The 12404-nt window shown below is 60.0% G+C and overlaps 1 protein-coding gene across 1 annotated transcript; it reads left to right on the forward strand.

The window, feature by feature from the left end:
- The first annotated feature begins 2848 nt into the window (after window positions 1-2848).
- MRGPRF (MAS-related GPR, member F) lies at window positions 2849-12026 on the forward strand. The gene is made up of 3 exons (XM_011942308.1): window positions 2849-3264; window positions 6367-6470; window positions 10166-12026. The coding sequence occupies exons 2-3, from the start codon at window positions 6423-6425 to the stop codon at window positions 11147-11149; spliced, it is 1032 nt and encodes a 343-aa protein (XP_011797698.1). The 5' UTR covers window positions 2849-3264; window positions 6367-6422; the 3' UTR covers window positions 11150-12026.
- Window positions 12027-12404: the final 378 nt, after the last annotated feature.

Consider the following 12404-nt stretch of genomic DNA (forward strand, 5'->3'; position numbering starts at 1 on the left):
GACAAATGGACAAATTAACAAATGAATGGTCTACCACATGCAGGACAGAGGATAATGTGGACTTTTTCTGAGATTCCCAAGATGCACCTTCCAGCACAGAAAGGCTCAGCCTAGTGGAGGAGGGGAACAGAGCGGAAGGAGAGGGATCCCTTTCACTATTAGGAAAGACAGCTAGGCCTTGGTTCAACCTTTATTTTTTAGACAGAGTCTCGCTCTCTCACCCAGCCTGGGGTGCTGCAGTGGCGTGATTTCGGCTCACTGCAACCTCCACCTCCTAGGTTCAAGTGATTCTTATGCCTCAGTCTCCCAAGTAGCTGGGACTACAGGTGTGTGCAACCATGCCCGGCTAATGTTTTGTATTTTTAGTATAAAAGGGGTTTCATGATGTTGGCCAGGCTGGTCTCGAACTCCTGAATTCAGTCAATCCACCCGCCTCAGCCTCCCAAAGTGCTAGGATTACAGGCGTGAGCCACCACGACAGCCGAATGGCCCTGTACACCTTCTTCATCGCAGGTGCGTTTTACTGTGTTTCCTTTGACCTGGTCTGCCTCTCTGTTGGACATCAGCTCCCGGAGGGCGGGGACCTTGCCTATCCTGTTCATCAGCGCGGACCACAGTGTCTGGCACCCAGCAGGTGCTCAGGAAATACTTGCAGTCTTTACTGAGGATGGTGCTGGCTGCAGAGGGGCCACAAGGCCTGGTTCACACCCACCCCCTCGTCCAGGGAGCAGCAGGGCAACCGTAGGCAACAGAAGCACCTGGTAGGGAGACATCTCTGTCCAGAACCGGTCTCCTTCCCCCAAGGACCCCCGCAACAGAGGAGAGTCCAGGCCTGCAACCTCAGGAGGGGACATGGGGAGAGGCGTAGGACCATGAGGCCCTTGGCAGAGGATGAGTAAAAACAAAGTTCTACTGGGAGGGGCAGGGGAGGACTCCTGATGGCAGGTGGTGGCTGTTTAGAAAATGAAGGCTGGACGAGCAGGGGCCATAACCCATTCTCAGTGTCAGCCAGAGCCCTGAGCCTCGCTGGGAGGGAATGGCACCAGCAGGACGCCTGGAGCAGGGAGCGGCATTGCTGAGGTGCACGAGGAGCTCTTCCTGCCGGCATCCGATCCCGGCGTCCGATCCCTCCTTGCTGTAACGCTGTGGGTCATTACCGTTTCCCATCTGACAGCTGAGGAAACCAAGGTTCCCGGTGGGAAGGAAACTGTCCAAGGTCACCCAAGCCGGGAGGCAGCACGGGAACTCCTTGCACTGGACCTCCGGGTACCCCCACACACACCCCACCACTCCCCCGGAGGGTGGGGAGAGACCCCCAGGGTGGCTGCTGCAGACTGCAAGTTTGTGGCCCCACCCCCTGCCCCCTGCCCCGCTGCCCCACTGCCCTGAATTCATATGTTGACATCTAATCTCCAGTGTGAGGTGGGGTGTTTGGGAGAAGAGCAGGTTATGAAGGTGGGGCCTCATAATGGCATTAATGCCCCACTGAAAGAGGCCCCATCGAGCTTCCTCGCCTGCCAGAAAGGGGTCACTACACGGGGACGCAGTGAGAGGCTGGGTCCTCACCAGACGCTGAATCTGTGGGTGCCTTGATCTTGGCCTTCCAGGCCCCGGAGCCGTGGGAAGCAAACGCCTGCACCGATAAGCCCCTGGTCTGCGGTACTGCGTCAGAGCAGCCGGACACAGCAAGCCCACGGTAAGGGGACTCCACAAACCCAGACCAGGACGACCTTCCCGTTTACAAGCGCCTCTCGCTTATTTTGAGAGAAACAAATTTCCATACCAAATAAGGTGGTGGACTTAAGAGCCTCTGCCCACTTCACACAATTCCTTTTAAGTGTCCAAATGCAATTACACTTGGAACTCGCCGGGATTCAACCTCCCCCGGCCTCCCCATGTAAACAAGCGTTCCAGCTGGGCCCCAGCTGGCTGCCCTGGAGAAGAGGGGACGGGTCACCACCCTGCTGCCTCCAGCCTCTCTCTCAGCCTCAGGCATGGCCCGTGAGCCTCCAGGATCCGAGAGTCCCTCTTCAGCCCATCCCTGAAAAACGGACCCCAGGAGGCCAGCTGGGTCATGCGGGGAGCAGTGCGAGACTCCCTCTTCCACGGTGAGGTTTGCGCGTGGGCAGGACAAGCAGGAGGCAGGCAGCTCCCAGCACAGGTGCACAGGCAGCTCTGCTTCTCGTTTCCCTTCAAGATGCCCACAGAGGCACACCTCTCCCAGTCTGGGCACTACGCTCCTACTGGGAAAGCTCAGAATTCCCTCAGGCTTCCTGGACCCTGAGAAAGTTGGCCCAGGGCCGAAGGGAAGCCCTCTCATGACCCCCTCCCTCCTGGCCACCCTGCTGGCCCCTGCAGCCCCCACTTTGCACCCCCACCCCTACCTATGCTCAGTGCCCCAGGCATGAACGCATTCCAGGACTCCCCCCTCCAGGGGCTGAATGGGGAAGGGGGCCTGACTCATCCTCCTGCAGAGCAGCACAGGCACCAGGCACCACAGCCCGCCAATTTCCAGCTTGCTCGCGGAGCGCCGTGATTTTCCACTTGCGCCATCTGATTGCTATTAGGGCTGGGGAAAAGGGAATTCCTGGTTCCATAAGCCCCCAGGGGGCCCATGCCGAGTCCGGGGTGGGAGGGGGGAGGGGTGCCGCTTGGGCGGTGCTGCCCACCTCTGCCAATTCTGCGCTGCCCCTCCATGGAGCCCTCGCCCTGCTGACCCTCATCGCTCTGTATCAGCCCTGAGTAAATTAAAACAACGGGGTGGGGCCTAGCCCCTCCTGGGCCAGCCTGCCCCGAAATGCCCACTGGGGGCAGACCAAAGACGCCAGGCAAGTGTACAGCCGGTGCTCCCTCTCCTGGGCAGCCTTGCGGAGCAGCAGAATTCGAGGGAGATGAACAGCTGGACTCGGGCGGCAGTGCTCGGGCCAACGTGACGTCACCAGGCGGAGAGATGAGTTCCCGGTGGGGCTCTGGGGGGGCTCCTGAGCGGGGCATTCCTTCCTGAAGCCTCATCCCTCCTCAGCCCCTCCTCCTACTCCCCTCCCCTCCCCCTCCTGCCGGGCCAGGAATTGGGTTTGGGGCGGGTTCTGCTTCCAAAGCCATCTCTTCCAGCAGGCGAGGGCTCTACTCTGAGCTCGCATTTTCCGAGGCTCCGGGCCGTGCTCAGCACTGGCCTGCTGCCCCGGCGGGTCGGGCGGCCGGAGGCGGGAGTCACAGGAAGAGCCCTCCACAAAAGGAGGCCTGTGCGGATCAGGACAGCTGCAGGTAGCTCCAGGGGCCCAGGGTCCAGGGGAGGGCGTTCCAGCAACCGGGGCTGCAGGGTGAGGGCCAGGCAGGGAAGGAAAATGACGCGGGCACCGTCGGGGCAGAGGGGTGGACGTTGTCGGGGCAGGCAGCTCCCAGAAATCCTAAGGCCCTAGGCAGAGAGCCCTGAGACCCCAGAGAGGCTGTCACCCACTGGAGAAGCTCCCCTGCAACGCCTGAGGCTCCAGGGTTCCAGGGCCATGGAGGAACTTTAAAAGTCCCCCTCCTGTGGCAGGACCTGACCCCTCCCAGCTGGCCTCACCCGCAGCCCCACTGTCCAGCTCCTGCTCTGTGCTGCTGGGGATGAGGACTCCCCCTTGGTCCCTCCCCCAACCTCACTGGCCATTCAAGCATGCATTCTAGAGGGGCTGGAAGAGAACACCCAGCAGGCAGCGTCCCACACACAGGGAGATGGCTCTCCCTGCTCTCAGCCCTGGGGTGCACGCGGGGGGTTCCTGTGGGCAGCCACAGGATGTTGGAGCTGCAGTCCCACCTTCTCCCAGGCCAGCGGCCTGATGAAGCTGTTGGCCTTGGATGGAGGCGGTTCCTGGAATGATCTGCAAGGTCTCGGTCCCCCCAGAGAAGCCTCTTCAATCCAAGCTGTTGAACAGGGGACTCCAGGCCTGGAGTGAGGAAAACAGAGGCTCTGTGCCTCGGGGAGCGAGACAGGCCCCTCTGATGGCAGCCCAAGGGGCTAAGGAAAGGGGCTGGGACAGCCGCAGCTGCGTCGGGGCTGGGTCATGGTGGGGTAGGGGTGAAGGGAGAGGAGGAGCTTCCTGTGGGCAAGGCTGCAAGAGGCTGACAGGTGGCCAGGCCACCCTCGGGCTTGCCCTGAGGGGAGGGTCAGGTGTGAGCTGCGCTGGCAGCTTTTTGGGTCAGCTTCAGTAGAAACTAGTTCTGTCATAGCCCAGATCCCACCCGGAGGAACACACGTACACATGCACTCACACGCTCACCCTATACACGTGTCACACACATGTCCTTTAATATGGCCCATCTGGGGTCCACTGGCTTCTAGATCTTTCTGTGCATGAGTGAAATTGCTTTTCAGGTTGTCCCCAGCAAGACAAGGACAAGCGCACAGGACACCCACATAATGGGGGGAAGCAGATGGTAGAGAGGGGAGCTGGGGGCCCCATGCATGCCCAGCGGCAGCGTGGGGGGCCCGAGCCCACTGCCTTTGGGGCACTAGTTGGCGTGGCTGGGGTCTAGCCTGGCCAGGGTGAATGGGTGAGGCTCCTGTGAGTCAGGACATCCCTGGAAACAAGGCTGGGGGCCCAGACCTGGGGCGGTGGGTGTCCAGAAGGGCCACCAGAAAGAGTAGGGGCAATGGAGAGAGCTTGGGGGGCTCTTACCAGGCGCCCGGAAGGAGGAGGGCAGGTGGTAGGTCTGGGGTTGCAGGGCAGGAAAGTTTGGACAGGCCCCAGAGCGTGGAGAAGGTACGGCCTGTCTGTGGCAATGGCATAGTGGCCCAACTGGAGTCCAAGGAGGGAGACTAAAGACACACAGGTCACAGCACCAGCTATCTGCAAGCCCACTGCACACACATCACAACGCACTGGCTCACTCCGGCACATGGGGCACCCCGAAGACCCCAGGCTGAGTCACCCGTAGGCCAGGCACAGGTGCCCGCAAACGCCCCTTGAAGGCCCGGAGCGGCGCGGTCCGGCTGCGCGGGGCCGAGGGGACCCAGGCCACTGGGTGGGACGGGTCCTGCGAGCGGTCCCTGGGGCTGCACTTGCGCCACCAGCTCCGGGAGGCCAAGGGTTAAAGAGGCCCGGGGCGGGCCACACGCGCAGACGGCCACCTCTTCTAGCCAATGGTGGGCGCGGAGGCAAGGGGCACGGCCCGCCCCCAGGCGGGAGGAGTGGGCGGCGGGCGGGGGCGCGTGGCTGGCTGAGGCCGGGCGGACCCGCGCGGCACAGAGGAAAGAATTTCCGGGGAGTTGAGCCGAGCGGGCTGCCTAGCTCTCCCCTCGGGAGAGGAGGGGCCCGGCAGCCTGCGACCCGTGCTGTGCCCAGCAAGTCCCTTCTCCGCTCACAGCCTCAGTTTCCCCCCCAGTACAGCAGGGAGTAATAGGTGCTTCCCTCTGGGGAAGGGGGACAGGGCTCCACGGGGAGAAGCTTCCTCCAAGGGGGAAGCTCAGGTTGGGGGACAGGGATCAATTCCAGAGGACCCAAGGCAGGCAGACCCATGAGATCTGGCCGGCCAAGGTGGACCGGCCTCCAGCAGGGTCGCCCCCTCCCCAGGCCTCCATTGGCAGCCCTAGGGTGAGTGCAGCCCCCTCCTTAGGCCAGCAGCCCCTCCCTACGGCAGCTGCTCGCGACACAAATCTGCAAAGCTGCAGGGCATGGCATGGCTATGGGTGTGCCTTTGGGCAGGTGACCTCGCCCTCTAAGCTCAGGAGCCTCCATCAAAGGGGCATGAGGATACCTGGCCCATAGCTGGTCATGAGGACCAAACCAGATGATGGGTGTAGGCCGGCTGGCAGGGTAAGTGGTGGTGACAGTGATGCTGATGACCGGGCTGTCTTGCCTCCCAGGCACATGTAGGGGGAAGGCCAGGTGCCTTAGCATGTTACAAACACGGGCTCAGCCAGAGCCCTCCTCCTCCAGCAGGTTCCCCCTGCCAGAAATGATCCCTCTTCCCTCTTCCCCTGCTCCTCCTTCTGGGACCGATTGCTGGGAAACCCCTGTCCCACACCAGGCAGGGCACAAAGGAAGTGCCCCAAAAATGTGTGTGGGTAAATAAGTGTATGTCTGCAAAAGCAGCCTGGCTCCAGAACTCTCACAAGAAGAGGGAAAGGAGAGGGCTTCTTTTCCAGTGAGCTGCCGTGGGGCTGACGTGGAGTCCACAGGCAGGAGGGGGCCGTGCCCTAGGGGTGACCTCCAGAATCTCACCAGGACAGTCTCACAACGCCCCTGCCTCTGAGGGAGTGGGGTGATTGCCTTTCCTCTAAGGTGACAGCTGAGAGCCACAGGCCTTGGGGGCCTAGGCATGGGGGTCCAGGAAGGGGAGGGGTCCCTGCTGCCCTCGTCCACCCTCTCTCTGGGCTTCTGCCAGGTGGGTGTGCAGACTGGTGAGCTGCCAGCAGGGACCCAGACGCACCAGGCCTGGAGATGGCTGGAAACTGCTCCTGGGAGGCCCATCCTGGCAACAGGAACAAGGCAAGTGCCACAGGTGAAGGGCCCTGGTCCTGCCCAGACCGGTGTGGGTGGGAGGGATAGACCCAGCCCAGCATCTCCTCCCCTGTCCCCCAATTCCTAGCCCGACTCTCCAGCTCTGGACCCACAGTGAGCAGTGGGCTCCTCTGGGCTATGTGGCTGGGCACGAGTTCCCTGGACCCTCCTACCCTCCTGACCTCATCAGTGAGGCAAGCACCAGGACTGGACACCCTCAAGGTCCCTCGCTGTGCTGACCCTGGGGTCGCCTTGTAGCATCCTTGCAAGGTCTTGTTTCATCTCTTCCCTGCAGAGGTGAGGCAGTCAGCTACTTACTACATCCAGGCGGGCCAGGAAACCCTGGGACGCTGACTCCAAGGTGGCCCTGATGTCATGTGCTCCGTGGAGCCTTGCGGGTCCTGGGCCACCCCGAGAGTGTTGCCCCAGGCCAGGGTCCATTAGTCATGAGTCACCCACCCTGAGACTCTGACAACCCCTCCAGGCTGACCCTCCTCCTACCCTCAGCCAGCCTAGTCCCCTACTTCTGTGAGTCCCTTGAAAAGTCTGGGATTTCCTTCGCTCTCAACTTGGAAGGATCTCTTGAATCCCTATCCATCCTCTTCTGCATTTGAGGAAACTGAGGCTTACACCCAGGTAGTAACTTGACTGGGATCAGCCCCTAGGTCAGGAGCAGAGTGGGGACTCCAGCCCAGACCCCGGGATCTCGGCCCCACACCCTTGGGCCCTCTCCCTCCTCCCTGTAGTGACCGCTGAGGAGTGGCGGCCGCAGGAGGCAGAGGTTGGACTGGTGGGTGGGGTGGGGCAGTCTGCAGAAACTCCCAGCGCAAAGGGAGAGCTCGGGGTGGGGCCGGGCTCCAGAGCAGGCATTTTACAAGGCGGTATGTGGCTGGTCACGGCAGCTACACGCCCAGTGACTCACCCGGCCTCCCCCTCTGACTCCGAGGAGGGGATTGCAGACTTTTTCCAGCATGCATGCGTGCAAGAGGCACTGAGTAAGCTGACCGCCTCCATCCAGCCCCCTGAAGCCCAGCTCTTTCCCAGCGCCTGAGCTGGTCCTCTTGGGCCTGTTTGGGCACCAGATCCTATGGTTTAGTTCCCCAACCCAGAAGAGTGTCCAGGTCACCCACAGGAAAGAGAAGCTAAGGAGTGGGATTTGGGGCGAACAGACCGGCAGAGAGGTTGAGTCGATAAATGTATTTAGAGAATGGCAGGGAGGGAGCAGGGCCCCCTTACAGTGCTTGCCCTGACCTCACAGTCTCCCCAGAGTTTTGCTAACGCCTCCAGTCCTGTTTTCAGGCTCCCCTTGACCTGAGCAGGCTAGGAGGTTCCTCCCTTTGCAACAGGTGTCCAACCCAGAGAACAGTCTCTCAGGACCCAGCTTTCTGCCAGAGCTGGGAGTCATCTGAAGGTGGCAGAATGGATCCTGCCTTCATAACCTTGTCTTTTGTTTCGTTAGGGAGCCCTGAGCAGTGGGAACAGAAGCCAGGCTTGTGGGGAGATGCTGGATATGCGAAGGGGAGTGACCATTCGCTAGGCAGGCAGCCTTTGCCTCTGGGAGGAGAGGTCGGAGGGGACCGCCTGAGAACTGCAGCCAGCCTGTAGATAGATGGGTTGTTTGGCGCGCACAGCGTGTTTAAATGTTAACATTTAAAGATCGGGTATTTCACATTCCAGTCTAGAGTTCAGGCTTCTCTTCAGGGAGCAGGGGAGGACCATCAGCCACTCCAGCCCACCCAACCCCTGGCCCCCACCAGCTGGAGCACAGCAGGCCGCCCGCTCCACTCTAGAGAGGGGCTCTCGGGTTTGCCACTGTGCCCCCTCTCACCTATTCCTTGCACCTGACCAACCTGCATGCATTTATACAGAAGCCTAGACCTTGAGGGCAGGACAGATACTCAGCTGGGATGCACTCTTATAGCCACACCAATGGTTAAAGTATTGAAATGCTTCCCTGCAGCTTGATAAATAGCTGCTGCCTCTCCCCCACCCCAGGGACCCCCTGGACTTTCCCACAATCTGGAAACCCCAAGAACAACCCTGGCTCATCAGGGAGCCGCCTCTCATCCCACTAGAGGACAGGGTCCGGCTTCGGGGAAGGCTGAAGTCCACTTGTTTTTTTTTTTTTTCTTTAAATGTAACTTCCAAGTGATTTTATTTCTTCAAATAGTTTCGTGTTTTTTGAAACCTTGCAAGATTTTGCAAGAATAGTACAATACCCACCAATACTTCACCTCAGCTCAGCCATCGTTAACCCTTCACCGCAAGTGCTTTCTCTGTATCTCTTGACAGATAGACTTTTTCCCAGAACGATTTGAAAGTAAATTGCAAGGCCGGGCCCGGTGGCTCACGCCTGTAATCCCAGCACTTTGGGAGGCCAAGGCGGGGGGATCACCTGAGGTCAAGAGATCGAGACCAGTCTGGCCAACATGGTGAAACCCCGTGTCTACTAAAAATACAAAAGTTAGCCGGGCGTGGCGGCACATGCCTGTAATCCCCGCTACTCGGGAGCCTGAGGCAAGAGGATTGCTTGAACCTGGGAAGCGGAGGCTGTAGTGAGCCAAGATCGCGCCACTGCACTGCAGCCTGGGCGACAAAGCGAGATTCTGTCTCAAAACAAACAAACAAACGAAAGGAAATTGCAGACACCAAGCCCCTGATGCCCAAATAGCCTGTATCTTCTAAGAACAAGGACGTTCCTGTAGCCACATAGTGAAAATGTGCGTATCCACGGTACATTGTCACATTCAAAAGCTGAAACAGTGATGCAATGCCAGTATCTCCGCACTGTCCATACTCACATTTCCCCAGTGATCCCAACCATATCCTTTCCAGCAGTTGAGATCCAGCGTATAATCCAGGATTCTGGATTTACTTTCACATCTTTCTGGGAAAAAAGTCTTATCTGTCAAGAGATAGAGAGAAAGCACTTCTCGTGAAGGGTTAAGGATGACTGAACTGAGGCGAAGTACTGGTGGGCGTTGTACTATTCTTGCAATCCAGGATTCTATCACTGTGTTTAGGAGTCATGTCTCTTTGATCTTCTTAAAAATGGAAAGGCTCGGCTGGGCGTGGTGGCTCACACCTATAATCCCAACACTTTGGGAGGCTGAGGCAGGTGGATCCCTTGACGTCAGGAGATCGAGACCAGCCTGGCCAACATGGTGAAACCCCGTCTCTCCTGAAAATGCGAAAATTAGCTGGGCATGGTGGCATGCACCTGTAGTCCCAGCTACTCAGGAGGCTGAGGCAGGAGAATCGCTTGAACCTGGGAGGCAGAGGTTGCAGTGAGCTGAGATCACGCCACTGCACTCCAGCCTGGGCAACAGAGTGAGACTCCTTAAAAAAAAAAGAAAGGCTCTGCAATTTTTTTCTTGTGTGACTTGGATGTTTTTTGGACAGTGTACTCTGACCGGTGGGCAGCCTGGCACCCTTCCTGGGCACTGTCTGGTGCTACCCCCACTCCTATAGGTGCCATCCTGTGCTGCTAGCTCGAGACTCTGCAACAGAGAGTTCACATGGGTTGCGGTCGGGGTGTTTGAGGATACAGTTGCAGCCAGTTACCTGCTCCACAGCCACTGCCCCAAGTCCCTAATCGGGACCCCCCCACGCTAGGCCCCAGGTGCAGATCTGCAGGTGGGGACCAGCCGGCATCACAGGTGTCCCCCTCTGCACCTGCGCAGATGTGCCCTGGCACGAGCGAGGCCCCGGAACTCTACAGCCGGGGCTTCCTGACCATCGAGCAGATCACGATGCTGCCGCCTCCGGCTGTCATGAACTACATCTTCCTGCTCCTCTGCCTGTGTGGCCTGGTGGGCAACGGGCTGGTCCTCTGGTTTTTCGGCTTCTCCATCAAGAGGAACCCCTTCTCCATCTACTTCCTGCACCTGGCCAGCGCCGACGTGGGCTACCTCTTCAGCAAGGCGGTGTTCTCCATCCTGAACACGGGGGGCTTCCTGGGCGCGTTTGCCGACTATACCCGCAGCGTGTGCCGGGTCCTGGGGCTGTGCATGTTCCTCACCGGCGTGAGCCTCCTGCCGGCCGTCAGCACAGAGCGCTGCGCGTCCGTCATCTTCCCCTCCTGGTACTGGCGCCGGCGGCCCAAGCGCCTGTCGGCGGTGGTGTGCGCCCTGCTGTGGGTCCTGTCCCTCCTGGTCACCTGCCTGCACAACTACTTCTGCGTGTTCCTAGGCCGCGGGGCCCCCGGCGCGGCCTGCAGGCACATGGACATCTTCCTGGGCATCCTCCTGTTCCTGCTCTGCTGCCCGCTCATGGTACTGCCCTGCCTGGCCCTCGTCCTGCACGTGGAGTGCCGGGCCCGACGGCGCCAGCGCTCTGCCAAGCTCAACCACGTCGTCCTGGCCATGGTCTCCGTCTTCCTGGTGTCCTCCATCTACTTAGGGATCGACTGGTTCCTCTTCTGGGTCTTCCAGATCCCGGCCCCCTTCCCCGAGTATGTCACCGACCTGTGCATCTGCATCAACAGCAGCACCAAACCGGTCATCTACTTCCTGGCCGGGAGGGACAAGTCGCAGCGGCTGTGGGAGCCACTCAGGGTGGTCTTCCAGCGGGCCCTGCGGGACGGCGCTGAGCTAGGAGAGGCCGGGGGCAGCACGCCCAACACCGTCACCGTGGAGATGCAGTGCCCCCCGGGGAACGCCTCCTGAGAGCCCAGCGCCTGGAGGAGGCAGGAGACAGGGGCAGGAAGCAGCCTCCGGGACCCTTTGCCTTGGGACAGGGATGGCACCTGCCTCTGAGTCCACAAAGAAGAAAGATGTGTTTCCTCTCCTCGGGCCTCCTTCTCCCTGGGCTGGGGACTCCGTGGGTGGCTGGAAGACTGGGGCAGCCACCTGCAAACAGACGCTATGGCCCCTGCCCGGCTCCCCCAGCCATTCTGCTCCCCTAGAGACCCTTTGTACAGAAGTGGGGCCCCGCCTTGCCCCAGGCTGGTCGGTAAATGTGAGGAGGTGGTCACCCAGCCCAGCCACCTCTGCCTCTTGGGTCAGCCCTCCTTGACCGTGGCCCAGCCAGCACCAAGCCAGCAGCCTCGTCCCTGCCATTCGGGGTTGTTCCCGAGATTGGATCCTCTCGAGGCAGCATCGGTGAACAAATCCGAAGGAAATGGTGTCTGGAAGAAGGTTCTGGTTCACATGCCTTGTAGCTAAGTCTTTCTGCAAACAACTTCCCTGCCCTCTGTCAAGTCATTTGGTGACTTTGATGGGGGGATTTCTGGTCACGTCAAGGTGCTGGAGACAGGAAGGACCTTGGGCCGCCTTGGGTCGTTGACCTGCCTTTTCTGACTCTGGGGCGGGCCAGTCCTGGGCTGCCTCCGGGAGCACTCAAGGTATCCCGCAGGCCATGAGGACCCACTGGGCAGCTCCTGGACAGCCTCTTGGCTCCAGCCCCCACCCAAAAGTGGACACTGGCTCCGCCCTGGCCACCTGGGGACTGGCACTATGGTGCACAGTGGCCCAATGTAGCCAAAGGAAGTTTTATAAAAGACAATAAAATGTGTATCAATAAACGTTTCATAACTTGCAGCCAGGAAGGCTTCATGCCCATGGTCATACCCGGGTCTCTGTTTCCCACAGCGAGGATGCCCAAGGAAGGGCACAGAGTCCCGGGACAGGCGGCACCCCCTGCCAGCCCTCCCGCACACTTCGCTCTTTTCCTCTGCTCTCAGGCCTCCTCCTGGGGCTGGGGCTGCACACACCCATGTTCCTGCTCCCGTGGCTCGTCCACTCCCTGCCAGAGGGAGCCGTGGTCAGACAGGCTGTCCTCTGCCATCGCATCCCATTGCCTCTTCGCAGTTCAGAGGCCCCCATGGCCTCTTGGAGCCTCAGCTCTCACCTCCTCCACACCAGGCCCTGATCCTGCCTGTGTCCACCGGAGGCTCCATGGAGTGGGTTGCTGCCTCTCCTC

The sequence above is a fragment of the Colobus angolensis genome, unplaced genomic scaffold (assembly GCF_000951035.1).
Source record: "Colobus angolensis palliatus isolate OR3802 unplaced genomic scaffold, Cang.pa_1.0 Scaffold21, whole genome shotgun sequence".
Classification (NCBI taxonomy): Eukaryota; Metazoa; Chordata; class Mammalia; order Primates; family Cercopithecidae; genus Colobus; species Colobus angolensis.